The sequence below is a fragment of the Corylus avellana genome, chromosome 9, assembly GCF_965113065.1.
Source record: "Corylus avellana chromosome 9, dhCorAvel1.hap1.2, whole genome shotgun sequence".
NCBI lineage: Eukaryota > Viridiplantae > Streptophyta > Magnoliopsida > Fagales > Betulaceae > Corylus > Corylus avellana.
The window spans coordinates 14,243,821-14,270,905 of NC_142498.1; the positions used below are offsets into that span (position 1 = coordinate 14,243,821).

Here is a 27,085-nt window from a genome sequence, read left to right on the forward strand (position 1 = left end):
TGCCCTACTCTATACGTATCAATCCGCTAACTTCCAAGCCCTATTTTCACGACATTTTCCAAAGTGATAGAAGGAGTCATCCCTCACCCAGTCTTGCGAGTTGGCTGGGAATAATTATTTATGTGGAGGAGAGTGTGAAAGAGAAAGAGATAGTGGAATAGACATAATTAGAATATGGGTATGCAGGAAGGACAAAGTTTTCCTCCAAACTGGGTTTGAGGAATTTCCGTCAACCTAATCTATAAAAGTGACACGTGTCCTATAAACATGTGAGATGCACATGTTTTTTTAATAATAGGGACAAAGTTTGAATAAATTTTATAAAAAAACTCATGTACATCTCACATGTTATTAAAAAAAGAGACATATCACTTTTATAGAGTAGGTTGAAGGAAATTCTTCCAACCCAGTTTGAAAGAAAACTTGTACATTGATTATAATTTTTCTCTTTTAAATTTCTTTAATTACATTATAGTGTGGAGTCCAGTATTCAATGCGCGTGATAGATATGACTCTTATCTCTTTCATATATTTAATTAGCTTGTGGGATTTGTTTATTTATAGAGCAATATTACTATTCATCCCTATTTTACATTCATGTACAGACAGAAGTAACGTATCACTTAAAAAAAAAAAAAAAACCTACTTAAAATATTTTATTCTAATTGAAGTAAAATATGTGTAATAAATAAATATGAAGACGAAGGACTATCATTACTCTACTTGGCGGAATAGGATCCGGTTAATGTTAAAAGTAGGGAACAATTGTCAACTTTAATGTTAAAACAATATTGTACTTATTTTATCCTCTCCATTCAAATCCTAGTCTCTACTTGGCTAATGACCTATCAATTTCATTTAAAATAAATAATATCTATTTTCTAATAAAGATTTAAAGGTGACGCATTTAACTGTATACATAATGTATTTGGATCCTCTCCCATTCAAATGAACTAGAAAAGAGCCGGTTCCAACAAAATGAGGGGCAAAATTGTCCAGTAGAACTGGTTTGTCTCCTGTTCATTAATTTGAATTGGAGAGGATCTAATGCCATACATAATATTACATTATTAAAAAAAAAAAAAAAAAGTGTGAAGGTTGACCTTATGTGCACCGTACTTAATTATGAAATAAATCGGGGTCCATTTTCTCTTTTTATATCAACTGTGTCTGAAATTCAATGGATTGGTAGGCACCGATAAACCTTTTCACACGGCTTTGGTGGTTGATTTGGTCTAAAAAACTAAAAAACAAAAAAAACAAAAGGAATTGAAAGTCGGCAAGGCATTGCTTGATTGTTGATCAGAGGCACCTAGCTAGCCGTAATAATCGTCACTTCCAAGTGGGTTCATAATTAACGCAAAGAACAGGGAAAGTCTTTCTTATATATATATATATATCTTTCCTTCTTTGCATTATCTTTCAGAGAAATATGGCTGCTTGTTTTTCATTTTGCAGATCATCGCCGGCGAGCAAAACCATAAAACTGGTTCACATGAATGGCTACGTGGAGGACTTCGAACATCCTGTTTCAGTCAGCCAAGCCACAGGCAAGCCCCCCAAGCACTTTGTATGCACCCCGGCTCAGCTTCTTTGCGCCGGCTCCGAGCCATTGGACCCCGACACCCAGCTCGAACCAGGCAAAATATATTTCCTGCTGCCATTCTCGGTATTACAAGCTGATGTTTCTCCATTGGACTTGGTCTCTATTGTCAGGAAGCTAACCGCAGTGGCAAAAGCTAGCCGGCGTGAGCCGCCTAAATCTATCCAAACTAGTCAATACGGCTCGAGCCCAGTGTTTAGTTCACCGGGTACAAGTCCTAGCCGGTTTATGGAGCCGGAGGGGAATATGATGGCGTACGGTGCACAGAGGTCCGCTAGAGTGCGGTCATGGACGCCTATATTGGACACCATTAGAGAGATGTCGTTCAATCGTAAAAGCGAATCAGATTTGCAAGAAAAGCAATAGTTGTTAGGACTTTCTGAGGTAGGTGGTATTTTTATTTTTGTTTACGACCAAAACCCCTCGAAGGTAAAGCCATTGCATATGTTCATTCTTGTTAGGTAAATCCAAAACCCATGCCTCGCACTGGCCCCTCTCAGCATGGACCAGTTGAATCACAGGTTTTACTCGGGAGTTGGCCCCAAGTGTTAGTTTGTACTCAATAATTTCGAAGTTGAGATTATGAAAAGTACACTCAAAGATCCAAACTTCCCAGCTAACCCCTTAGGGTTAGGTATGTGGTAGTCTTGTGTACAAAATTTCAAAAGAAAGAATAGTTTTTTGCTTGGTTTTGGTCCCCTAGCAATAATTGTTGTAAGAGGCATTGCAGTTTGTGATTGATCTTATAATTATGGTCTATCTTCAATATGGCTTTTGGTAAGTGTAAGCTCATATATTAGAATTGAAGTGATTATACAATTTTTAAAAGGAGAAACATCATTAAAAGAGAAAAGGCATCAAAATAGATCATAAAACTTTGGTTTTTACGTACGACATGATTCAATTGGCTTGAAAGAAAGAAATCCAGAAGAGGTAGGAACTCACACGGGGAAAGAGGCATCAAATTAGATCATAAATAATTATGGATGGCATTTTCGTAAATATTGAACTAGAACATAAATGTCAACTGCAGAACTTGATAGGGCTGATGACAGTATAATCGTCATTTTAATGTTGATAAACCAAGCACAATAAGCCCTATAGGTTTTTTCTTTTTTTTACAACGTATAAACTAAATCTTTTTGTTTTATGATTGTGATGTGACATAAAGTTAGTAGTATTTTTGGTGTTTTGTGCATTAAATTTTTCACTTAAAAAAAAAAAAAAAAAAAAAAAGAAAGAAAAGAAAAAAAAAATGTTTGTGGCATTTTTTAAATGCTACGAATCAGATCATAAATGTCAGGGAATATGATCCTCTGCATTTATTTCCCAGCCTATTCACTGTGTCTTTCTGTAAATTTTTGTTGGGCAGATTTTTTTCACCTTTAAGGTCTTCTTAGCTTCTTAGCACATGCTCATGCGTCAACAAAATTGAAACTTTAAAGGGACATACTCATGTACGTGACTCAGATTATAATGAACAATAGATATTGGTTTGTAAAGTTTTGAGGACTTTATCTTCCCGTATATTTATAAACAAATTATACATAATATACAAACAACTATGATCTTATTTTAAGATAATGCTGTTACAAGTATTCAAAAAATATACAATCAAAACAATATGAGATTATGAGATAACAAACTGAAATTATGAGATAAGATTATCTCGTGCAATCTCTGACTTGATTTCAAACTCTAATTTGGCCGTGTATTCGTTCTTCAATAATAGTTTGTTTCCCCAAACTCTTTCATGATATCAGTGATCTCCTCATGCTTAAACTACAAACAAACAACCATAAGAGATACAAAACGATGAATGAATGAAAGAATCAAAACACACATCCACCATATTCAATCAAAACTTAATTTTAAAACTTTTTCAACTCCACGTACATATCTTGTATATTTTTAGGAGTCGTGATTCAGAGCACACGGCGTGCCTAGCATGCCGTATAGGAAAAAAAAATTTTAATATTTTAATGCAAAAAAAAAAAAAAAAAATTTGCCCGCATGCTATTTTACTTCTCCCTATTTTTAGTAATCCTTATAAAAAAAATAGATGACACTTTTTTTTCAGGGTATATTTGGTAAGGGGTTTACCTTCCATCTTACACGTTGACTTCACCTTACCAGGCATAGTGTTGCCAACTTGCTATTGTACCCTCTAGCACATGTCATCTTGTGGCTAGGTTGTTTGTAAATCATTTGGGGGTAGTTTATCGACTCGACAAGAGGGTGTCCCTATCCTATCCCCTTTGTTGCAAGTCAAACGGCATTTAATGTCTCAACTTGTCTCCATTACAACAAAAAAAACAATTTTTTTCTTATCGAAGTTTTTTGATGTGTTTAGAGTCGTGTGTTGAATGTCAGGTACATAGGAATTAGTAATTTTTTTTTTTTGACGTGTTCTTGTTTAGCACGTCAAAAAATTTCTGACATGTCAAATTTGACACGACAGAAAATTTTTGACGTGTTAAAATATAACACGTTAAAAAATTAAAAAAATAATTTTTTTTAAATTTTTTTTTTGGAATATTTTTTTCAATTAATTTAATTAATTTTTTTTTTTTTTTGTAATTTCTTTGCACGACATGCGTGAGAGAGCTGCCGTGCAGAGAAATGAAAAATTAATGGTGCAGAGAAAAATTTTTCATTTATCTGCACGGCCAGCTCCGATCCCTCACGTGTCTCTCTTCTTTTCTCAATTATCTCTTTCTTTCTCTTCTTTTCTCTAGCCAGCTCGAAATTTTCTTCATTTTCTCACTCTCTTTCTCTTCTTTTCGATCTCTATTTTCAAAAACCCAAATCCAAACCGAAAAAATCTTTAAAAAATCAAAAACCCAAACGTCAAACCCAAAATATATTCAAAAACCCAAAAAATCTTCTTATCTTCTCTTCTTCTTCTTCTCTTCTCCCTTTTCTTTTTTTTTTTTTTTTTTTTTCTTCTTCTTTTTCTTCTTCTCAATTTTTCCTCTTCACCTTTTCTTTTTCTTCTTCCTCTAGAGGGAGTTGCCGTGCGGAGAAGGGAAATTGAGAGAGGAGTGAGAGATTGTGGAGAAATAAATGAAGAGGGAAAGAATAAGAAGAGAAGAAAAGTTGAGGGGAAATAAGAAGAGGGAAAAAAATTGAAAATCTAGCCCTTTTTTTTTTGACATTTTTTGACGTGATAAAAAAGGCACGTCAGAAAATTCTGACGTGCTATTTTTTACTATGTCAAAAAATGGTGACTTGACAAAAATTATGTACTGTTTGCCTTGTCAGAAAATGATAATTTTTTTGTAGTGCTCTTAGATGGGGAAATTAGGGATGCACTTAATGCCATTGCAAACTTCCAATGATTCTATCGGATTTGGCTTACATGCTGTTATTAAAATAATAGCATATATGTTGTAGTTGAATCAACGGTCAAAATTGAATTTTAAAGTTGACTTACTTTTAGAAGTATTTAATAGGAGAGAGAAAATGAAAAGAGATTTTGAGAAATTCAATCTTGACCGTTGATTAAACTACATCATACATGTTGTTATTTTAATAACAACATGTAAGCCAAATCCGATCCTGCAAATACATAGGTCACTTTTCTCTTTTAAGTAATTTTAAATGATCTATTTGTGTCTTGCTTGTATTCTAGTAAAAATGATGTAGCTATTAAAATCAATATTGGATCAAAACTTAATAATGATTAATCACAAGCCCAATGATAATTTTAATAACCACATAATTCTTAGTAAGACATAAATAAACCTCCTAAAATTACTCTTCTCTTTTACCTGCTAAGAGAACTATTCTTATGTTGCAAGTCAAACGGCATTTAACGTCTCAACTTGTCTCTTAGATGCGGAAAATAGGATCATCTCCATTTCATTAGGCACAACGGTGTAAAAATGTCTTTATCTTTTAAGAAAATTGTCTCGTCAATGAAGGTGAAGGGTGCATTTAATGCCATTGCCAACTTCCAATGATCCCACAATACAGTGGTCACTCTCTTTTACCTGCCAAGGAGACTATTCTTGTGTTGAGTTGTAGACCTGTTGGGATGGGTTGAAAAGCCTAGCTACGGTATGTACCCATTACTTTTTAGAATGGGAGTCTCGTTCAAGCATAGTGAATTTGATCCGGATCCATCAAATGCTAAAATTGAGATTCACATACGAAATCAAATATCCAATGCAAAAACATATATTTAAAATGCATGGAGATGGAATAGGGGTTCAGCGTACATTTTGGATTTAATCCTATTTATTATCGACAAGTCTTCCTCTTGTGAGTTCAACTTTTGTAATTAAGAAATGCTATATATTTAGTAAACTGCTATATAATCGGAATGATATGTAAGTAAAAATTAATTCTCATTTTACTTTTTTACCATTGCTGATGATCCAAATGTTAATTTTTTTTATCACATACATATAAAAGTATACTAAAGACAATTAAATATTTCTAACGCTTGGCCACTCTATACATAATTTTGAGGGCAATCCACTAACTTCCAAAGCCCCTCAGCAGTCGGCATGTTTGAAAGAGGCAGAAGCAGTCATAAGAAGAATATGTTTCCAAACCAAAACATCCGTCACTCAATCTTGCAACTTGAAACCCAATCTGTAAAGATGCTTGGATGGCTTTACCCAGTCAACCCACAAGTGACAACTTATATATGATTCATGAATGAGAAATCTTCCTTTTTTAATAATCATGAAATAGACATAGATCCTGTTAATCCTAATTAACATGGGTATGCACGAAATGCAGTGCTAGCTTATAATTTTTTAATTTAAAAATTAATTAATTAATTAATTAATATCTTTATGTTAAACGCACGTGTTGGATATATATATGATTAATTCTCTCTGATCATATATTTAGCGTGTATGATTTGTTTATTTACATAGAAAGCTCTTCTAGCAGTAGATTAACATGAAAATCTGTGTGTGAAATCCAATGGCAGCATTGATTTAGTCCAAAAATTAAAAAGAAAAATAATTGAAAGGCTACAGTCATTGATTGATGGTTGATCTGATCAGGCCATTCATTACTTTCAAGTGGCCCATTACTTTGCATTCTTTTCCGATTAAGTCTAAATTAGTTGGTAAAATATAATTAAGGCAAAGAATAGGGACGTCTTTCTTATATATATATATATATATATCTTTCCTTCTTTGCATTATCATGCAGAGAAAGATGGGTGCTTGTTTTTCACTCTGCAAATCATCGGCGGCAGCCAAGAGTATAAGACTGATTCACATGAATGGCTACGTAGAGGACTTCGAACATCCTGTTTCAGTCACCCAAGGCACCGGCAAGCCCCCAAAGCACTTCGTGTGCACCCCGTCTCAGCTTCTCTGCGCCGGCTCCGAGACACTGGACCCCGACACCCAGCTCGAACCAGGCAAACTATATTTCCTGCTGCCAATCTCGGTATTACGAGCTGATGTTTCTCCATTGGACTTGGTCTCCATTGTCAGGAAGCTAACCGCAGTGGCAAAGGCTAGCCGGCGTGAGCAGCCTAAATCTTTCCAAACTAGTCAATACGGCTCGAGCCCAGTGTTTAGTTCACCGGGTACAAGTCCTAGCCGGTTTATGGAGTCGGAGGGGAAGATGGTGGCGTACGGTGCACAGAGATCCGCTAGAGCGCGGTCATGGAAGCCTATATTGGAAACCATTACAGAGAGGTCGTTCAATCGTAAAAGCGAATCAGATTTGCAAGAAAAGCAATAGTTGTTGGGACTTTTTAAGGTAGATAGGTGCTATTTTTTTTTTTGTTTATGACCAGGAACCTCCAAGGTATAACCAGTTCGTGTTCTTACTTTTATGCGGTAAACTCGAAAACTATGTCTCACACTCTTCTTAGCATGGATGGATTGAGTCACATACTTTGCTCAGGGGCTGGCCCCAAGAGTTAACTGATTGTACTCCGTGAATTTCAAACCTGAGACCATAAAGAGTACTCAAAGACCCGAGCTTCCACCAACTGAACCAACCACTTGGGGTTAAGTAGGTGGTATTCTTGTACAAAATTTCAAAAGAAAGAATAGTTTTTCTCTTGGTTTTGGTCCCTTGGCAATAGTTGTTGTAGGAGGCATTCATTCACTGATATTGATGAGAAAATGAATTTGTGTTACTCATCCACTTGTGAATTATCTTATAATGGTCTGCCTTCGATCAATATGGCTTTTTGTATGTGTATATAAGCTCATATCATACAATTTTCCAAAGGAGAAACATCACTAAATATAGAATAAAGGCATCAAATTAGATCATATATAATTATGGATGGCATTTTCGTAAATATCAAACTATAACATTAAGGCCAACTGCAGAACAAGATAGGGTTGATGCAAGTATAATCGCCATTTTAATGTTGGTAAACCTTGCACAATAATTCCCATAGTGATCAACACATAAATGATTGAGACTCTTTAATTATTTGTTTTAGATTTTGCTTCATTAGGTTGTTAAAAGAAATTATCTTATATAATTTTTTCAATAGTTTAAATTTAATTTTAAGTATCATTTATCTATCGCTCTTTCTAATGAAAAATTTGAAATTAAATCTGAACCATTGAGAAAACTACAAGAGATCGATGTACAGTATTTCTGTATTTTTTATTTTATTTTATTTATAGCTCATAAGCCAATTTTTTTGGTTTTATGTTGTGTTGTGACATAAAGGTAGAAATATTTTTTAGTGTAAAATTGTTTGCTCTTTCCTTTTTTTTTTCTTTTTTGGGGGGGGGGGTGTTAAAAAATTTAAAAAAATAAATAAATAAATAAACCCTCTTAAAAAGCATTATAATTAAGCTCAAATTCATTAGTCCTACTTCCTTCTCACAACTTGCACTCAATGGACTGCATTCATTTTAACCTGGTCCCCAAAAACTTATAATAAGCTAAAGTTGAGGGCATAAACTTAATGAGGAAAATAGAATTCAACACAAACCAACAGTAGAGCCACTTAATTTTAGCACTTTTTCAACTCTACATTCTTGTATATTTTTAGTACAACTTGTAAAAATCCAAAAATAGATGACAATTTTTTGGGGGGTTATATTTGGTAAGGGGTTTACCTTCCATCTTACACGTTGACTTCACCTTAACAGGCATTGTGTTGCCATTGTACCCTCCTAGCACGTGTCGTCTTGTGGCAAGATTGTTTGTATCAGTCATTTGGAGGTAGTTTGTCGACTTGACAAGAGGGTGTCCCGGCTAACAAAATAGTTTTTTTTTTTTTTTTTTTTTGGCTATTTTGTTGAGTTATAGTTTTAAAATTACTTTCTATCCGGCTCAGAAAACTAGCCAAGAGTTAATTTGCTGAGGAGCTATAGTAGCTCAACAATGTATAATTTTATTAATAAAAAAATCATTTTATTATCTCTCCTCTAAATAAAAATTATTTAAACTTTTCTCTCTTCTCTCGTAGAACTACATAAAGAATAAAAAATAATAAAAATAATAAATTTTAAATAAAATATTAAAATTTGATTGTTAAAATGCTGATATGAATGTAGGTACTTTAAAAAACTTGATAACTAAAATAAAATAAATAAATAAATAAATTGATATTTTGGCTAAATTTAGCTAAATTTTTGCTGAGCTGGATGTGAATGCTCTATCATGTGGGAAATAAAAAATGTATTTAATGTTGTCTAGTCAATGAAGGAGGTGAAGGGTTCATTTAATGCCATTGTGAACTTTCAATAATCGTGCAAATACAGTGGTCACTTCTCTATTTTACCTACTAAGGGGACTACTATGTGTGTTACACTGTTGCTAGCTTTGTTGGGTGCAACCTGTCAAGAGAACAGGATTTTCTCTAGTTTATTTGAAGTTTTGAACTGGATAATATCTAGTTAGTTATATTAGAAGGGTATTTTTGTGTTTTCATTTTTTTTAGGGGACAAAAATATCCTTCCAATATACTTAACTGGATATTATCTAGTTCAAATGAATTGGAAAATATCCTAATTCCCTGTCGAGATGGGTTGAAAAGCCTAACTGGGGTATGCACAAATTACTTTTTAGAATAGGTCTCTTGTTCAAGCCGAGTGAATTTGATTTGGATCCATCAAATGCTAAAATTATAATTCACCAGTGAAATCAAATATTCCGAGCAAAAACATATATTAAAAATGCATGGAGATCAAATAGGGGTTTGCAACATACATTTTTTATTTATTATCATCGACAAGTCTTCCTTTTGTGGGTTCAGCTTTTGTAATTGAGAAATGCTATTTAATAGACTGCTATATAATTAGAATGATATATAAGTGAGAATCAACCCTTAATTTTATTTTTTTTATCACTGCCGATGATCCAAATGCTGATTTTTACTGTCACGTAATTTCACTCGCTTGGCCTAGTCTATACATAATTTTTGAAGAAATTCGAGGGTCTAACTCATCTCATAAAACCAATTCAATAAGAGAGGGTTGACCACTCCTTATAAATACGTCAATGTCTTGTCTACAAACAATGTGGGATTATTCATCAACACCCCTCCCTCACGTGCGGGCCAATATTTTTTCTGGTTTTTGTCACAGGGCAAGTAGTGTGGGCCACATTCATCTTGTCTTGTGGTAGGTTATGATACTATGAAGAAATTTGTGAGCCTATGTTACGTGAATACGTAACAGATCGAGTAACGCACTTGTCGATCGAAAGAGAAGCCAAATCTGGCTTTTTCTTTCTACCAATTTTGATAGAATTTAGATTTTGAGGGAACCTAGAATTTAGATTCTGAGAGAACCTAGACCTTTTTCAAACACAAGGTTTGAGGATTAAATTTGCATCCTTTTATTATAAAATTGCTCTCTTTAAATAGAGAGGACTAGGACTAGGTGTTGAGGAGATTAATCCTACACCAACTCTATACCGTAAAGCCTTACTCCCACTCCAGCTAGGTGGCTATGAGATAATTTGTATAAGTATGACTTCACCCAACTTAAATTAAAAGACTACTTTAATTGAAAGACTTCTACTTAGCTTCACAGAGCTTGACTCCAACTCAAGGACCAACCCTTGTAAAAGACTTCTTTAAGTGAAATACTAACATATAGCACTACGGTGCTTAACTCCTACTCAACTACTACTTTACATGCTGTCATCTCCACGTGGGCTCATAACATTCCACCCCCCTTAAAAACGTCCTTGTCCTCAAGGGTGAATTTGGGAAATTGCTGCCGCACAATGGAAGCCTTCTCCCACGTTGCATCCACTGGACTATAACCCTCCCAGTGAATTAACTCCTCTCTGTTATGCTCTTTCCCTTTTGAATCCAAAAGAGCTTGAGGGACCACATCTTGGCCAAGTTGAGGAAAGTCTGGTAGATTGGTGCTTGGGATTGAAATGGGGCCTACTTGTTTCTTAAGTAGTGACACATGGAAAACTGAGTGTATTTTAGATCCTTGGGGAAGCTCCAGTTTGTATGCCACCTCTCCGAGTTTGTCTATCACCTTGTAGGGACCATAATATTTTGCTGATAACTTCATATTCGAACGTCTTTCTACTGATTGTTGCATGTATGGATGTAAACGCACATACACCATATTCCCCAGCTAGAATTCTCTTTCCCTGTGGCCCTTGTCATAAACCTGCTTCATCCTATTCTGAGCTTGTGCTAATTTGAAACAAACATCCCTTAATAGCACATCACGATCCTCAAGTTCTTGCCCCACTGACTCCAAACGAGCAGTGCCTAGAATATATGACAACAAGGTGGGAGTTGGTCGTCCATATACCAACTCAAATGGGGTTTTGCCCGTACTAGAATGCCAACTAGTATTATACATGTATTCTACCCATGGCAGCCACTTCACCCACTCTTTAGGCTTATCTCCTATGACACACTTTAAGTACATCTCCACCGTTCTATTGACCACCTCTGTTTGTCCATCCGTTTGCGGATGATATGCCAAGCTAAAATTAAACCTGGTTCCTTGCAAATGGAAGAGCTTCCGCCAAAAATTACTTGTAAATGTTGGATCTCGTTCACAAACTATCGAAGTTGGCATGCCATGAAGTTTGAAGATATGTTCAAAAAATTCTTGTGCCACTATAGTTGTTGAATACGAGTGCTTGAGTGCCATAAAGTGGGTATATTTGGATAGTCAATCTACCACCACATAAATAACTTATTTGCCTTGACAGTTAGGCAAGTCATCCACAAAATCCATCGATATATCGCTCCATATGGCCGTCGGAATTGGTAGGGGTTATAATAGACCAGTCGGTAATGTCAGCTCACTCTTGTTTCGTTGACAAGTGTCGCATTCCTGCAAGTATTCCTTAATCTGTGCACATGCTCCCCGCCAATAAAACATTGATTTTAAACGATGCCACATCTTGTGAAACCCTTCATGCGACCCACTATGACGCTCTTGGATGATTGCCTTCGTTAGGACAGACTGAGCTCTTAAGTAAATTCTCCCTTTAAAAAACATTACCCCGGACTTATAACTCCAAGGCCCCACCGCTTCTCCCTTTTTGATCAAGCTAACAAGGGCTTGCAATTCTTTTTCCTACGCTACCTCCTCTTTGATGGGCACTAGTCGTTGTGGAATTGCGCTGGAAATCATGGCTACTTGGACGTGATCCTCTCTCCTAGAAAGGCTATCTGCAGTTGAATTGTCGCGCCCCTTTTTTGTACTTGATGGTAAAATGATAGCCCATTAATTTTACCAACCACTTTTGTTGCGCCTCGGTTGTGATGGTTTGTTCCAGCAAATATCGGAGACTCTCAGATCTGCGCCTATGAGAAATTTTTGTCCTAACAAATAAGGACGCCATTTTTGTATTGCTGCAATGAGAGCCATCATTTCTTTTTCATAGGTGGAACGCGATAGATTCTTTCCTTTCATCGCCTGACTGAAGTATGCAATAGGTTTATAATTTTACATGAGAACAGCTCTGATCCCCGTGCCTAAAGCGTCGCACTCTACCACAAACAGTTTGTTGAAATCTGGAAGGAAGAGGACCGGTCCTATGACCATTGCTTGTTTGAGACTGTTGAAAGCCTCTTCTGCTAGTTCAGACCATGCAAATGAATCCTTTTTGAGCAAATTGGTGAGGGGTCCAACAATAGATCCATACCCTTGAATGAATTTTCTATAATATCCTGTTAGACCCAAAAATCCTCTCAGTGCCTTCACCATTGTTGGTTGAGGCCATTGTACCATAGCTGGGATTTTTTCCCCATCCATCGCCACGCCTTGGCTGGATATTACATGGCCCAAGTAACTGATGGTGTTTTGCCCAAATTGGCATTTCTCTCGTCGTAACAACAATTAATGAGCACTTAAAATGGACAACACTTCTTCTAAATGAATTAAATGCTTAGACCATGTTTTGCTATATATAAGAATGTCGTCAAAGAAAACTAGCACGTACCTCCGCAGCATATTTGAGAATATCTCATTCATGAGAGCTTGGAATGTAGAGGGCGCGTTGCCTAGTCCGAACATCATCACTAGGAATTCATAGTTCCCGTGGTGTGTTTGGAAGGCTGTTTTTTTCTATATTTGCTTCTGCCATTCTGATATGATGATATCCGGACATGAGGTCCAGCTTGGAAAAAACATGTGCACCATGTAGCTCGTCAAGCAGCTCATCAATGACAGGAATTGGGAACTTGTCTTTGATTGTTACTTGATTTAGGGCTCGGTAATTCACATATAACCTCCATGAACCATCGTGTTTTTTTACTAATAGCACCGGTGATGAGTAAGGACTCGTGCTTGGTTTCACTACTCCTGATTTCATCAAGCAATTTTTTCAATCTCATCTTTTTGATAGTGGGGATACCTATAAGGCCTTATGTTGATTGGTCCCCCTTCCACCTTCAACAAAATTTGATGATCATGGTTCCTTTTTGGTGGAAGCCCCAATTGTTCCCCGAAGAGATTTGTGAAGGCCTATAAGGCCTTATGTAAATCTTGTGGTGTGTATCCTGACCCTCAAGAATTAGCCCCTAGTTTAATGAAATTTAAATTACCTTCCCCCCATGCTTCCTTTTGGCGTGGCTGAATGTGACAAACCCAATCGCATCTCCTTCTTTTGAATTCCCTCTTCATCTCTTTGCCTTCAACCATGTGGTGTAGTGGGGGTTTGATGCCCCTTAATTCCACATCTCTAGCCTTCTATATGAACCTCATCCATAACCTCACAAAGTCCCACCATATTGGCCCAAGAGCGCGCAGCCATTGAGTACCTAGCACTACTTCACATACATCCATGAGCAATAGAAAGAAGTCTATCACGAACGGCTCTCCTTGTAGCCATATAAGCAGCCTTGCACACAACCTTATGCAGCTGAGTTTTTCACCATTAGCCACGATGACCTGCATCCTTCCTGTTTGTGTTGGTTTCAAGTTCAGCTGGTGTGCTACTTGTGGGATGAGGAAGTTATGTTTGCTTCTTGCGTCCATCAATATGGTGACTCCCAATTTTCTCAAAGAGCCCCTCACACGCATGGTCTGTGAATTTGGGGTTCCCGTGAGAGCATGCAATGAAATTATTGGCTCGTCTTAATCTGTTTCTTCCATGTCTAGTGGCTCTTCTTCACCTCTTGCGTCGGTGTATATTCCTTCAATGACAAACAATTTCTTACAGCGGTGTCCTGGCACGAACCTTTCATCACAATTGAAGCATAGTTCTCGTGACCGACGATCATGCATCTCGGCTGGAGATAATCTCCGGATTGGTGGTGTTCTCGCACGGGTGAGATTGAGGGCAAGGGTGGTGGCGGTTCTTTCCCAGAACGTCGATCTTCATTGTTTGGAGAGTTTTTGAAATTCCAATTCCGCGCCTCATACAGTCTGGCTAACCCAATGGCCTCTATCATAGACTTTGGTCTTTCTACCTGCACTTCCGTTCTAAGCCTGCCTTTGAGCCCACTCACAAAACATCCCAGTTGATGTTGAACAGGTAGTTTTCTTACTTGGCTGAGCAGTTGCTTAAATTGACATTGATAATTTCTTACCTCCCCAGTTTGCTGTAATTTCGTGAGATCACCGAAGTGGTCTTCGAAAGTTGTTGGCTCATAGCGAACGTGTAGGGTTGCCTTCTAGGAGTTCCAGGTAAGAACCTCCTCACTGTTTTTAAATAGTTGATACCACATCTGAGATTCACCATCTAGGTGATATGCTGCCAAGGGTAATTTCTCCACGTCTTCGATTTGTTTAAAATCGAAATATTGTTCTACCCTGCAAATCCAAGTCATAGGATCATCTGTTCGTTCCATTGTACTTCAGGAATTCTAGTTTGGCCACCTTTTCTCCTAGGCTATTATGAGAGCCCTCTGAATGTTTGTTACAATTCATGTTTGTTGAATTCTCTCCTTTTTCGCTGTTTCCTTTAGGCTCCCTGCTGTCCAGTTTCCCTTCTATGCGTTGTTGGCACTGCTCCATGCTTGTTTGCTGCGATGTTGAATTTTTGATGAGATCTTCAAGTAGTTTTTTGATGTCCGCATTCTATTGCTCTAACCGATCAATATGTGCCTCAGTCATTGAGCAAGTTGGCTCTAATACCAAATTGTTACATAAATACGTAATAGATTGAGTAACGCACCTGTCGATCGAAAGAAAAGCCAAATTTAGCTTTTTCTTTCTACCAATTTTGATAGAATTTAGATTCTGAAGGAACCTAAACCTTATATTCTAAGGGAACCTAGACCTTTTTCAAATACAAGGTTTGGGGATTAAATTTGCATCCTTTTATTATAAAATTGCTCTCTTTAAATAAAGAGGACTAGAACTAGGTGTTGAGGAGATTAATCCTACACCAACTCTGTACCCACTCCATCTAAGTGCCTCGAAGATAATTTGTACAAGTACGACTTCACCCAACTTAAATTAAAAGACTACTTTAATTGAAAGACATCTACTTAGCTTCATATAGCTTGACTCCAACTCAAGGACCAACCCTTGTAAAAGACTTCTTTAAGTGAAATACTAACATATAGCACTACGGTGCTTGACTCCTACTCAACTACTACTCTCAATGTGATCATCTCCACGCGGACTCATAACAGTCTAACTCCATCTCATAAAATCGGTTTAATAAAAGAGAGCTGCTCACTCCTTAAAAACACGTCCAAGGTCTTGTACGTCCATAAGCAATATGGGATTATTCATCAACAATTTTGAGGGCAATCTGCTAACGTCCAAGCCCCTCAATAGTCAGTATGTTTGAAAGAGGCAGAATCAGTCACAAGAAGAATATGTTTCCAAAACCAAATCATCCATCACTCAATCTTACAACTTGAAATCCTATCTGTAAAGATGCATGGATGGCTTTACCCAGTCAACCCACAAGTGACAACTCATGATTCATGAATGAGAAATCTTCCTTTTTTAATCATCATGAAATAGACATAACTAACATGGGTATCAAGGAAATGCATTGCTAATAATTTTCTAATTAAAAATAAAAATAAAAAATAAAAAATAAAAACACCAATTTCTTTATATTTAACGCACGTGTTAGATATATATGACTATATCTCTCTCATATATTTAGCGTGTGTGATTTGTTTATTTATATAAAAACACTCTTCTAGCAATAAATTAACATGAAAAACTGTGTGAAATCCAATGGCACTCATGGCAGCGTTGGTTTAGTCCAAAAATTAAAAGGAAAAATAATTTAAAGGCTACAAGCTAGTCATTGATTGCTGGTTGATCTGATCAGGCCATTACTTTCAAGTGGTTCATTACCTTGCATTCTTTTCCGATTAAGTCTAAATTAGTTGGTAAAATATAATTAAGAAAGAATAGGGACCTCTTTGTTATATATATATATTTCCTTCTTTGCATTATCATGCAGAGAAATATGGGTGCTTGTTTTTCACTCTGCAAATCATCGCCGGCAAGTAAAAGCATAAGACTGGTTCACATGAATGGCCACGTGGAGGACTTCAAACATCCTGTTTCATTCAGCCAAGCCACCGGCAAGCCCCCCAAGCACTTCGTGTGCACCCCGGCTCAGCTTATCTGCGCCAGCTCCGAGCCACTGGACCCCGACACCCAGCTCGAACCAGGCTCAATCTATGTTAAAAACATAAATAAAATCCAACAATGTATTGTTGGATAATTGTAAGATAAAATTATGGTGCTGAATCATAGAGTGCTTTGCCACATACTCGATAGAGAGTTATAGCAATTTTGCTGTTTAGATTATTAATAATTTAAGCAGCAAATGTGAGAGAATTAATATAGAGCTCACTTATCCAAGCAAATTTTGGATTGCTTGTCCACTTGGATAAATGAGCCCATATTTTTATATTTAGTATTCAAATTGTTAACTATCCCGACAAACAAATTAGTGTTGATCAAAATCCATGCTTCAATTGGCTTGAAAGAAACAAACCCAGAAAAGGGAGGAAGTCGCATAAAAAGATAGATAGGCATCAAATTAGACCATATAATTATGGATGGCATTTTCGTAAATATAGAACTTTAACATAAAGGGAACAAGATCCTCTCTGAATCATTTGAACCGAACAGTATTCAATTAGTTATATTTAAGGAGTATTTTTATCTTTTCATTTTTTTAAGGCTCAAGCAATTGTAATTGTCATTTCATTGTCTCTTTCTTATAAAATAAAATTTAGAATAAAATCTATTGAAAAAATTATAGGATACGTGCTATAATTGTTTTGAGAGCATTAATTTGAGCCAAATCCTATTGTTTTTTTTTTATTATTATTATTATTTATTATTGTAATGTGATATAAATATAAGAATAGTTTTGAGTGTTGTAAACGTTGAATTGTTTGTTAATGTTTTTACTTAAAAAAAAAAAAAAAAAAAAAAAAAAAAAAAAAAAGCCCTAAAAAGCATTAAAAAAAGGAGCCCGAACTCATTAACCCTACTTCCACTAATTGATGAGGAAAACTTAAAAGGGGAGGACTACATTGATTTTAAGTTGGGCACCAAATAATTAAAATGAGGTAAAAAATTCAGGCAGAAACTTAATAAAGAAAATAGAATTCAACACAAAGCAACAGTAGAGCCACTAAATTTTAATAAAAATCCAAAAAAAAAACAAAAGAAAAAAGGATGACACTTATCATTATTTGTTTACAGGTGGGTTGGCCAAGAGACTAACAATTATGACCAATTCATAATCCTATGACTACGCTTGCAAGAAACTCCCAATTAAAGGGGCACAACAATGGGGGCTGGTGGGACCTTCTGCTGAATAGGTGAGCAGTCCCACCCGCCTTCCTTGCAATAAGACACACTAAAATGCTTGGGAACCCAAGTTTCTCCTTTTGACTCTCTCTCTCTCAATAGCTCCCTCTGTTTTTCCTCAACTGCTTTCTTTTCTTCTCTTGCTTTCTCCCAGTTTTTGCTCAGGATGCCCTGGCTCAGCTCACTCCACACCACAGCTGATTCACTTGCCCATACTTCCTGTTGCCAAAACGGAATATCAACTCATTGTCAGGTACTCATAGGTTATTCGACTATCATGCTATTAGGATGGCATAGTAGTGAAAATCAACTTTTGGATCAACAAAGACTTGTAAAAAAAAAACAACTAAGGGCGGATTTTCACTAACATGTTATCCCAGTTGTATGGCAGTTTACTAAATAGTTTTTCTCTCCGACATTTATCTTTTCAAGGAAGGAATGAAAAACAAGGATATACAAGTAACTGGACTAAGTATATGACAGATACAATAGAAGCAGTTTTTTTACCAGATTGGTACCTCAACTGAAACAAGGGTTAGCTTAGATTGTGGTAAGTTTCTAATTCTATCTTTATACTTCAGATTATAAATCATGAAAGTAATTCATATATTGCTGCATCATATATACTTACTTGAAAAAGAAAAATCCATCTTTTGCTTCTCTGATACATGTATATATATTCAAGTTGTAGATTTATAACACAAAAATGTAACTATTTCTCCATATGCAAAGAGAAATGCAACTGCCACAATAACATTGGAAAATATAGCCAAATAATCAATGTGGATGAATATAAATGGGAAGGCCATTATTTCTGACCATATTTTCTGAAATATGAACCCAACACATAAAGAAAAAACAGGGGAACAGATGAGTAGATGAGGATTATAAAAGAATTACCCTTAGATCCTTTACGATAGGAGCACTCAGACCTGAAAGGACTTCTTTTGCATTGTACATAACTGTAAATTTCCCATGATTGATGTCCTTCACACTGACAATTCTGCAATAAGAAATAAAAAAAAAAAAAAAGTAAGATATTGTTATACATATTTTTTTTTTTTTTTTTTTTTTTTGATAAGTAAGATATTGTTATACATATAATGTAGGTGCTTCTAAAAATTTCAAACATAATCTTTGGTATTAAACAAAAAGGCACAATCAAAAGCTGCTTGTCCATTATAATTTATTTCAGTTGAAAGCATATCAAAGACTGAGTAATGATACACCAGGATTTTACCTCTTTGGACTTGGGTCAGCCCATTGCGGGTGTTGACCAGCCCAAACCCAGATTAGCCTAACAATATTATTGCAAAGTACCTAATCACCCCTGTTACCTAAACTAAGTTCAAAGCCCAATGTTGTTAGCAGTTTTCCTGACCACGTTGGAGATGGTATGGGAGCGCGACTCTCCCTCAATTACAGGGGCAGTTGACATTTAATGCCAATTGATTTGTAATGAAGGGAATATTATTGGGGACAACCCCTGCCAAAGCCAATGAACATAAGTCAAGGAAAAATCACACAACCCTATCGAAAAACAACACATGGCAAGGTCGTACGAAAGAGAAATGACCTTCGATTGAAGGAAGAATGAATGGATCAAAAGAGGGGGTAGTTTTTCACTCACTCATTCATTTTGTTGAACACAATTATGCAAGAACTCCCCTTGAAAAGGACTTTGACAAAGCTACTTACTGACTTAAGCATTAGAGGTATCCCCCACTAGCTCACCCCGGCAACCCTTTAAGCCAATTTCTTTTACTAATTTCAGGTTTTCCTCGGTTAAAATTGGCCGAGTAAATTTCAGCTTCATTAGTTGCCCTAGTCTGTAGGAACGTGATTGTGCGGTATTCATCCCTTTTTTCCTCTTTCAGATCACATGCGAACCACTAGGTTGAGGAGTGCCAAGAGGGATGCGGAGGACCCTCAAGAAGGGCCAATACCCCAGGAGTGGCCGATCCCCCAAGACCAATGCATTTTCACAATTGAGGTCCAACTACAACAAATGGCTAGAACATAGATCACATGTTGCAGCAGAACTAGCATATTATGAATTAGCTCCAGCGGATGAATCCAAAACCTTCTCATCAGAGTAAGAAAAACCCGAATTTACCTCTTCCCAAAGAGAACGAGGTAGAGGACAAGCAGAGCAATGGAGGAGAACTAGAAGGGGAAGGCTACGCAACTCTCGTGGGAAGAGAGTCGAAGCGAAAACTTGTGAGCTCCAATGAGGCAGGCAACGGGGTTGACTGTCGCTTAAATGACTTTTAGGCGAAGTTGGAGGAAATATCTCGGAAGATCAATGGCAAGCACCCCTCCAGCATGGACGAGCTCTAACCACCCATTTGTTGCCAAAATCATGGGATTCCCCTTTCCAGCAATGTTTACAGTAGCCAGCATGGAAGTGTACACCTGGACTAACTATCCCCTCGATCACTTAGAGACCTATCAGACACACAAAAAGTCTCAGATGAGACCATGTGCAGAGTGTTCCCAACTACCTTAAAAGGGGCAGTTAGGAAGTGGTTTAGCATGCTGCAGCCAAGATCGATAGGATCTTTCACCAAGCAGAGAAAACAATTTGGGAGTCAGTTCGTAGCAAGAGACTAGTGGTTGCCTATCTGCTCACCCTTAAGCAAAAGGAGGGTGAGCCACTGAGAGATTACGTGACCCACTTCAATGGAGAAAGGTTGTCGGCAGATGGACACCAAGAATATGTGGTTTTCACAGCCCTTTTGGTTGGGATCTGGCCGTATAGTAGCTTCATGAAAGATTTGGCAATGAACCATGCACAGCATCTTCACCATGCTTCCAAGTGCATTGCGTGTGAATATTCATTAACCAGCCCTCAGGAAGACCCTAAACAAACCCAAGACTTCAAGATGAATTATTGAATGGTTAGTCTAACTTGGTGTATTTGACATCGAGTACCTCCCAAAGGACTGGAATAGGCAGACTTTTTTGGTGAATATGCAACAACAGAGGAGGAGGACCAACAAGAAATGGAAGAAGAGGGGGAGGAGTTCAAAATTTGGACAATGAAGGTGGACAACTCCTCATATAAATAGCACAATGGAGTTGGCCTCGCCCTAACCTCCTTGGATGCAGCAAAGATGGAGAATGCACCATGATTTAAGTTCAATGCAACAAAACATGACAGAGCTACGGGTTGACTTAGGCATCCAAGGTATCCCTCGCCGGCTCAACCCAACAGGTCTCTAATCCAATTTGTTTGAGTGATTTCAAGTTTTCCTCGACATGGAATTGGCTGTGCAGAATTCAGCTTCATCATGCAAGAAAGAACCAACAATTAATTTTGCCCAAGATCTTTTTTTCCAACCTAAAAACATTAGAGAAGAGAAATGCATATCGTAATTATGCAATTAACAGCAATTGATTTTGAATGATAGCAAGAAAGGAGAAGGAATGTTGTTAGAAAGACACTTAATACTGATATACCTATCCCAGTGACCATCAATCTCATAAAGAGTCTTCAACGATGACGACTCAAATATCTTCCCCTTGATAGATCGATGATTTCCTTTACGCCATAGAAAAGAACTGCTTCTATAACATAACTCTGCTTCAAGGCCAGTTTCTTGACACTGGATTCTGACATTACCAACCCAATCAGCAGCAGGACCTGGAAGAAATCTCATGGATAGCGTCGGGGAGTTCATTACATAAGTTTCTCCGCGCTTTAGGAGCTTCAGCTGCCTTTTGCCCTGCACCTCAGCTTCTACTGAAGTGCCTATATCGGTTTTTCAAAGACAAAAGTAGTTGGAAAACTGAAAAATATGTTAAGGCCAAAACAATATGGATGTTCAATTCAACATTTACTAAAATTCAGGTACCATTAAATTTGGGACTAGGATGATGACACCATATCAGTTCAACATTTTCTTCCTCATCGGTTGCATGGAGGGCAGATACTGGTGGGTGATGTGAAACCTGCAGAAAGGATTACAATTTAAAAGGATTCCATTGCTCCAACTCTAGAGTTGTAGAAGTAATATAAGAAGTGCAGAAGAGTAAAGGGAATACCTGCTCAAGTAGAACACTGAGATTTCCACTTGAAACATGGTGTGTCTCTCCAAGAATGGGATTGTAAGGAGCAACACCAAAGACCAGAGGACGCACAGTGGAAATGCTCCATGCTACAACGGCTATGAATCTGTCATGAGGGTTCTCGCTACTGTTACACCTGCTCAGCATATCAGTAGCAGTGCTATACACTGATTCCCCGAAGCACTGAAGCTGTGACTTTGGAAGGTTGAACAGAGGTGGCAGCTGCACTTGCAAAATGAACAACAAATCTCCTGTTGTTAACACCATATGACCATCACAAACATCACTATTACCACTCTTACAATTGAAAATCACAACCTCGCTATAATATGAAGTTCATAAATGAAATACCAAATCCAGTCAGCGTCTGAGTTCAAACTCTGGCTCTATAATTTATTCTCCATTTTAGTTACATATTTTACTTATTGACGGAGAATTTAAGCCAACATTTGAAAGGAAATACTAGAATATTGATTAAATGATTAAATTTACTTTTTTCAATTGGTTTAAACTTTCAAGATAATTAATGATTTAGAACGATATAGAACAAAGGTTTTGAGTTTGACCCACATGTGAATGCGTATTAGAGTTTTAATTAAATATTCATCACATTCTTCTATTAACTTAAGCTTTTGAATAAGTCATAATTTAAAATGGCATCTCTTTTCTATCGGCTTATTCTTTTGAGATACAAACCGAAGATAAAAAAAAAAAAAATCCTCCACAAACAAATGCCGCTTAAAAGGTTTTTCAAAGTATTTAACAATCAAGTGAATGATAAATACCATATTAAATCATCATTTGTTCTAAAAATTTAAACAGATGAAAATAAATAAATTTAATCGAAGTAATTATGATTATAGTTTTAATATTAAAAAAAAAAAAAAAATGCAAAATCGTCCCTACCTTTCCCAAATAGTTAAAGAGAGTTGAAAACGGGAGTGTTGACTTGCCTGAAACTTTGTGAGATCTGATCCTGGCAGTACATTTCTAAAGAGACTGAAAACAAGCTGTAGAGGATTGGGAGCTCTGTAATCAACGTCCGTCTCCTCCCCTACTGTCAATGGCTTCGCAAGAATAATCCTTCTCTCCCTCTCCTCTCCGGTTGCCTGCATCACGCCGTTACATTTCCCAACGGTTAGGGAGCCGGAGAAAATAAAATTAATAACAAACAACAAGAAGAAAAAGGGGAGAAAGAGAAATTCAACTCTCTTGTGAGCATCTAGCTACGATGCACAGAATAATTTGCTTTTAGAAGGTATGGAGGAGACTCGCGCTATTTCTCATAACAGAATCGATTCTGCTTTTTTCTTTTTCTTTTTTCTCTTTTTATTTGTTTGTTTGATTTGTCCTCCTTCCCTGTTCTAATGCGAGTACGAGACCCTTATTTGCAATTTTTTAAAAAATAATATTATTTAATAAACCGTTATATAATTTAATAATGTAGTAAAAATTAATTAAAAAAAAAAACATTATTGTAACTGTATAATATAACAGTCAATTGAGAGAGTTGTACAAGAAAAGATAAATTAAATAAATAAAAAATAACCATATAAGTAAGTAAAATAAAGTTTTTAGAGACACCATATACAGGTAACAGGGACGAAGCCAGCCTGAGAAAGGGTAGGGGTCATGGCTGAAAAAATTTAATGGGTAGGGGTCCATTAGCAAAAAAAAAAATTTAACAATAAAAAATTGTTTTTACCTTAAAAAAATTTTTTTTTGTCAATTGAGAAGAGCCCTGCCCCTGCCAGTCCCCCCTTTCTCTGTCCTGCATATACATAAAATAAAAGGAAAAGAAAAAAGGACAAGTGAAGCTCTGGAGTGCCTTGCACGGTGGTGGAGACAAATAATATATATATTTTGGCCTGGACTATCCCACGATAAACATAAAAATAAAAAGGATAAGAGAAAAACCACCGCCACTGATACTACTGATTGAGATCTGAGTCTTTTATTTTATCTAATGGTTTAAATAAATGCAAAAATTTGCATATTACCAAGGAGATAATTAATTTTAGTTTTTAACATGTCAAATTCATACAAACTTCTGTATTTATTTATACCATATTTTGGCAACATTTAATTTTCTTATTTTAGGTTAATGTGTCGATTTGTTATTGAAAGGCACAAAAATTTGGATTTGTGCCAAAAAGATTTTAGAAGTTATCATCATAAAGTAAATTAAAAAATTGAATATTTTAAGGTCTCATTAATGCTCATTGAAAACATTGTTAATTGAATATTTGAATCATAAGTTTATGTTTGGTTGAGAGTAAAAGGCAAGCTCCCCGTAGAAGGATTCTCCTCGGTCTATTTTGAACCAAAGGATATTCAATTAATGGTTAAGAGGGCCACAAATTGAACACAAATTCTTATAATAAAAAAATAATAAACTATTATTAAATAGTTTAATAAAAATTAAAAATAAAAATAATAAAAGCCATAGGGGTGGCTGGCCACCCCAGAGGACCAAATGAAAATGGAAAAAAAAAAAAAAAAAAATTACAGTGTTGGCCTTAGGGGTGGTTAGGCCCCAAGTGCCGGTCTGAGGTGACCGAAACCATCCTGTGATCCTCGGGGGTGGTACGGCCACCTCCAAAGGAATACCCAAATGAAAAACTTCTATAATTACTCTGTTAAGTCTAACCAACAAGTGTAAATATTGATGCTTCAAAAGTAATGTATTTTGAGGAGATGGTACCAAAATAATGATGTCAACAAATACACACATGAAGACCAAAAAATGAGGATCTCAAAATGGCACCAGAAAATGTGATGTCATACAGTTGAACCAAAAAGAAAAAAAAGTAGCACACGTCTCGAAGGTTGTCTACTTGTCTCGATTAGATTCACAATAATACAAAAAGTGATGTCACAAAAGTCTCAAAGTCTATGTCCAACGTTTGAACAAGAAATAAATAAATAAAACAAAGATTAAACGTCCATAACTAATGAATATATTTGAATATATATATATATTATTTGGTTTGGGTCTTGTTTTTACCGTCTAGATTTAATTTCATTCTCAGTTTTTCTTATGAAAAATTTGTACCATTGAAAAAACAACCGTGCTCCGCACGTGTGCGTAATTTTTTACAGTATTTAAATCAAATCGGAGTAATACTATATATTATCTTTTTATTCTTATGTTATCTTTTAAAGTTGGTAAAAGTTTTAAATTAAATTAAAGTTTAATTGTGATTCATCTTAAATTCAATTATAATATTAAAAATTACATCTTTTTTTTTTATAAAATGGTATATAATTGCAGAGTAAAATTCTATGAAGGCGGATTAATTACCCTTGAAATAAGTAATTTGCGACCACTCCACTTGAAATAAAGAACAGTAATAAGGAGACAGTCTCTAGAATTTTTAGATTTAGTTTTTAAAAGGCAAGGATTTTCGAGGGTTGATTAGACATGTGACGTGAAACAATTATAAAACAATCGATTTTTAGTAGTAGGTAGCAAATTTTCTGAAACATACTTAATTTTACAAACGAATCTACAAATCGTAGCTCGCATGTTGTCCTTTCTTAACGTGCAAGAATTTAGAAAAGAAGAAAATGGGATTAAGCAATAAAAAATAAATAAATAAATTAGCAGCCAACAAAACAAAGTTCGGCCAGCACTGCAGGCCGAAAAACACGATGCCAAACAAACTTTTGCCATTTCCGTCTCGCTTTCGCAAAAAGAAGGAATATATAAAAAATATCATAAACAATCAAAGAATAGCGCCGGCAAACTGCTTTCTTTCTCCAACGGAAACCGCTTTTCACATGTCGGAAAACAGCTTCCTAGGAAACAAGGACTACATAATATATATATGCCGACCGACCGATCGATGATCAGCGGTTTTTCGGAGAAGACGAAACGACAAAGCAAGATTTTTTGTTTTCTCAGAAGCAATATGATTTATGAGAGAAGATAATTAAGAGGAGCGAGAGATATGCATACCATTTGAAGAGACTTGGGAGGGGGCGCCGAAGAGGAAGAAGTTGTAGATCAGGACTGGGGAGGAGTATTCTTTGTGTGGTTTTTTCGTGAGGTCCAAATGCCTTTTTATAGTGGGGCTACCGCCTACGGGGAGAATGACAGACAGTTGGTGCCGGTGGGGAATTTATTTGCAAGTTTTGTTTTTGACAAATATCTGATTTCAAATGTGAGAGAGCAAACAAATTGGTCTCCTCAATCAAAATTTGACCCAATCTGTTAACTTAAACAATCACCACCAATCATATAATGACAAATGTCATTTACACTAAAAAAAAAAAAAAAAATGCATATGGTGGCTCAGCTATGGTCTTTGGCCAAATGGGGCATGCTCGAACTACCCCAAGGCTGTGGGAGTAGTTTGGCAACCTCCTATGTTGGGCTGGGATAGTTTTGGACACTTGAGATTGTTTTGTGAGCTTCTGACTGAGAGTTTATACTCTCTAGCTGAACGTTCGCCTACGGGTCTGATCATTCGCCCAGATAGCATGACACACTCTAGAGACCCAAATGTGCAAGTTTAAGGTTTTGATAACCCCTTTTCACTAGGGAGGAACTTATTATGCCACTCGGAGAGTTTTCTAGTACTGCATATAACAATGTGTTATATTTCGTTATAGTAGGAATTTCTGATGTCGGGGGACTCGAGTGAGCACACGAGGTAAGTAAATGCTTATGACTACTTTCCTTAAAAACATGCGATATGTCAACTGACTGAACACGCATATGATATGAGCATACCTATATTTTCGTATAACTTGGAAACTACTTTAATAACTGGTTGATAAGGTACGTGCGGTATAATGGTCATGAGCTTACTATATAAACTTGATCTTATGGTCAAACGTGTGTATGGATGTGATATAAGGGTCTTAGATCCAATAGTTATTTCATGACCAGTGCAACCTTAATTAGCTAGTTACTACAGGCTATACATCATTAGTAGCGTAGGTCACATGAGGTCGGACTCAGTCGGGCTGCTAGTGTTATAGACAGTAGCGTATAATGGCTGGGGCACCGGCATTATATTATAGGTCCCTCAGGACAGCACCAACCCTGTTAAGAATGAGTAATATCTCAAGTACACTAGACCATATATGATAGTTATAACATATTAAAGTATTAGTTTTCTACATTAAAATACTTAGGCGATTATCGCTGGAAGTACACCTCTTTCTTTCAACAAAATAATATTTTGTCAGTGTATTAACAAAGGCAACACCT

General features: G+C 36.4%; 4 protein-coding genes across 6 annotated transcripts; 2 read left to right on the forward strand and 2 right to left on the reverse strand.

Annotated features, from left to right (window-relative positions):
* Window positions 1-1,432: 1,432 nt before the first annotated feature.
* Window positions 1,433-2,344, forward strand: LOC132190945 (uncharacterized). The gene has a single exon (XM_059605971.2). The coding sequence runs from the start codon at window positions 1,433-1,435 to the stop codon at window positions 1,967-1,969; it is 537 nt and encodes a 178-aa protein (XP_059461954.2). The 3' UTR covers window positions 1,970-2,344.
* A 4,440-nt stretch (window positions 2,345-6,784) lies between these two features.
* On the forward strand, window positions 6,785-7,338 carry LOC132190946 (uncharacterized). The gene has a single exon (XM_059605972.2). It carries the CDS (start codon window positions 6,785-6,787, stop codon window positions 7,319-7,321), a length of 537 nt encoding a protein of 178 aa, XP_059461955.2. The 3' UTR covers window positions 7,322-7,338.
* A 3,381-nt stretch (window positions 7,339-10,719) lies between these two features.
* On the reverse strand, window positions 10,720-11,148 carry LOC148583835 (uncharacterized). The gene has a single exon (XM_088510782.1). It carries the CDS (start codon window positions 11,146-11,148, stop codon window positions 10,720-10,722), a length of 429 nt encoding a protein of 142 aa, XP_088366908.1.
* A 6,440-nt stretch (window positions 11,149-17,588) lies between these two features.
* Window positions 17,589-25,928, reverse strand: LOC132189708 (oxysterol-binding protein-related protein 4B). Of its 3 annotated transcripts, none has more exons than XM_059604484.2 (7): window positions 25,826-25,928; window positions 22,818-22,973; window positions 21,841-22,086; window positions 21,651-21,747; window positions 21,256-21,547; window positions 18,694-18,796; window positions 17,589-18,012 (listed from the first exon to the last, which is right to left on the reverse strand). In XM_059604484.2, exons 1-7 carry the CDS (start codon window positions 25,826-25,828, stop codon window positions 17,758-17,760), a joined length of 1,152 nt encoding a protein of 383 aa, XP_059460467.2. In that variant the 5' UTR covers window positions 25,829-25,928; the 3' UTR covers window positions 17,589-17,757. The 3 variants fall into 3 exon arrangements, with proteins under 3 accessions (XP_059460467.2, XP_088366622.1, XP_088366623.1); XM_088510496.1 differs by lacking the exon at window positions 25,826-25,928 and adding an exon at window positions 23,570-23,794; XM_088510497.1 differs by lacking the exon at window positions 25,826-25,928 and having other exon boundaries at window positions 22,818-23,188.
* Between the last annotated feature and the right edge of the window lie 1,157 nt (window positions 25,929-27,085).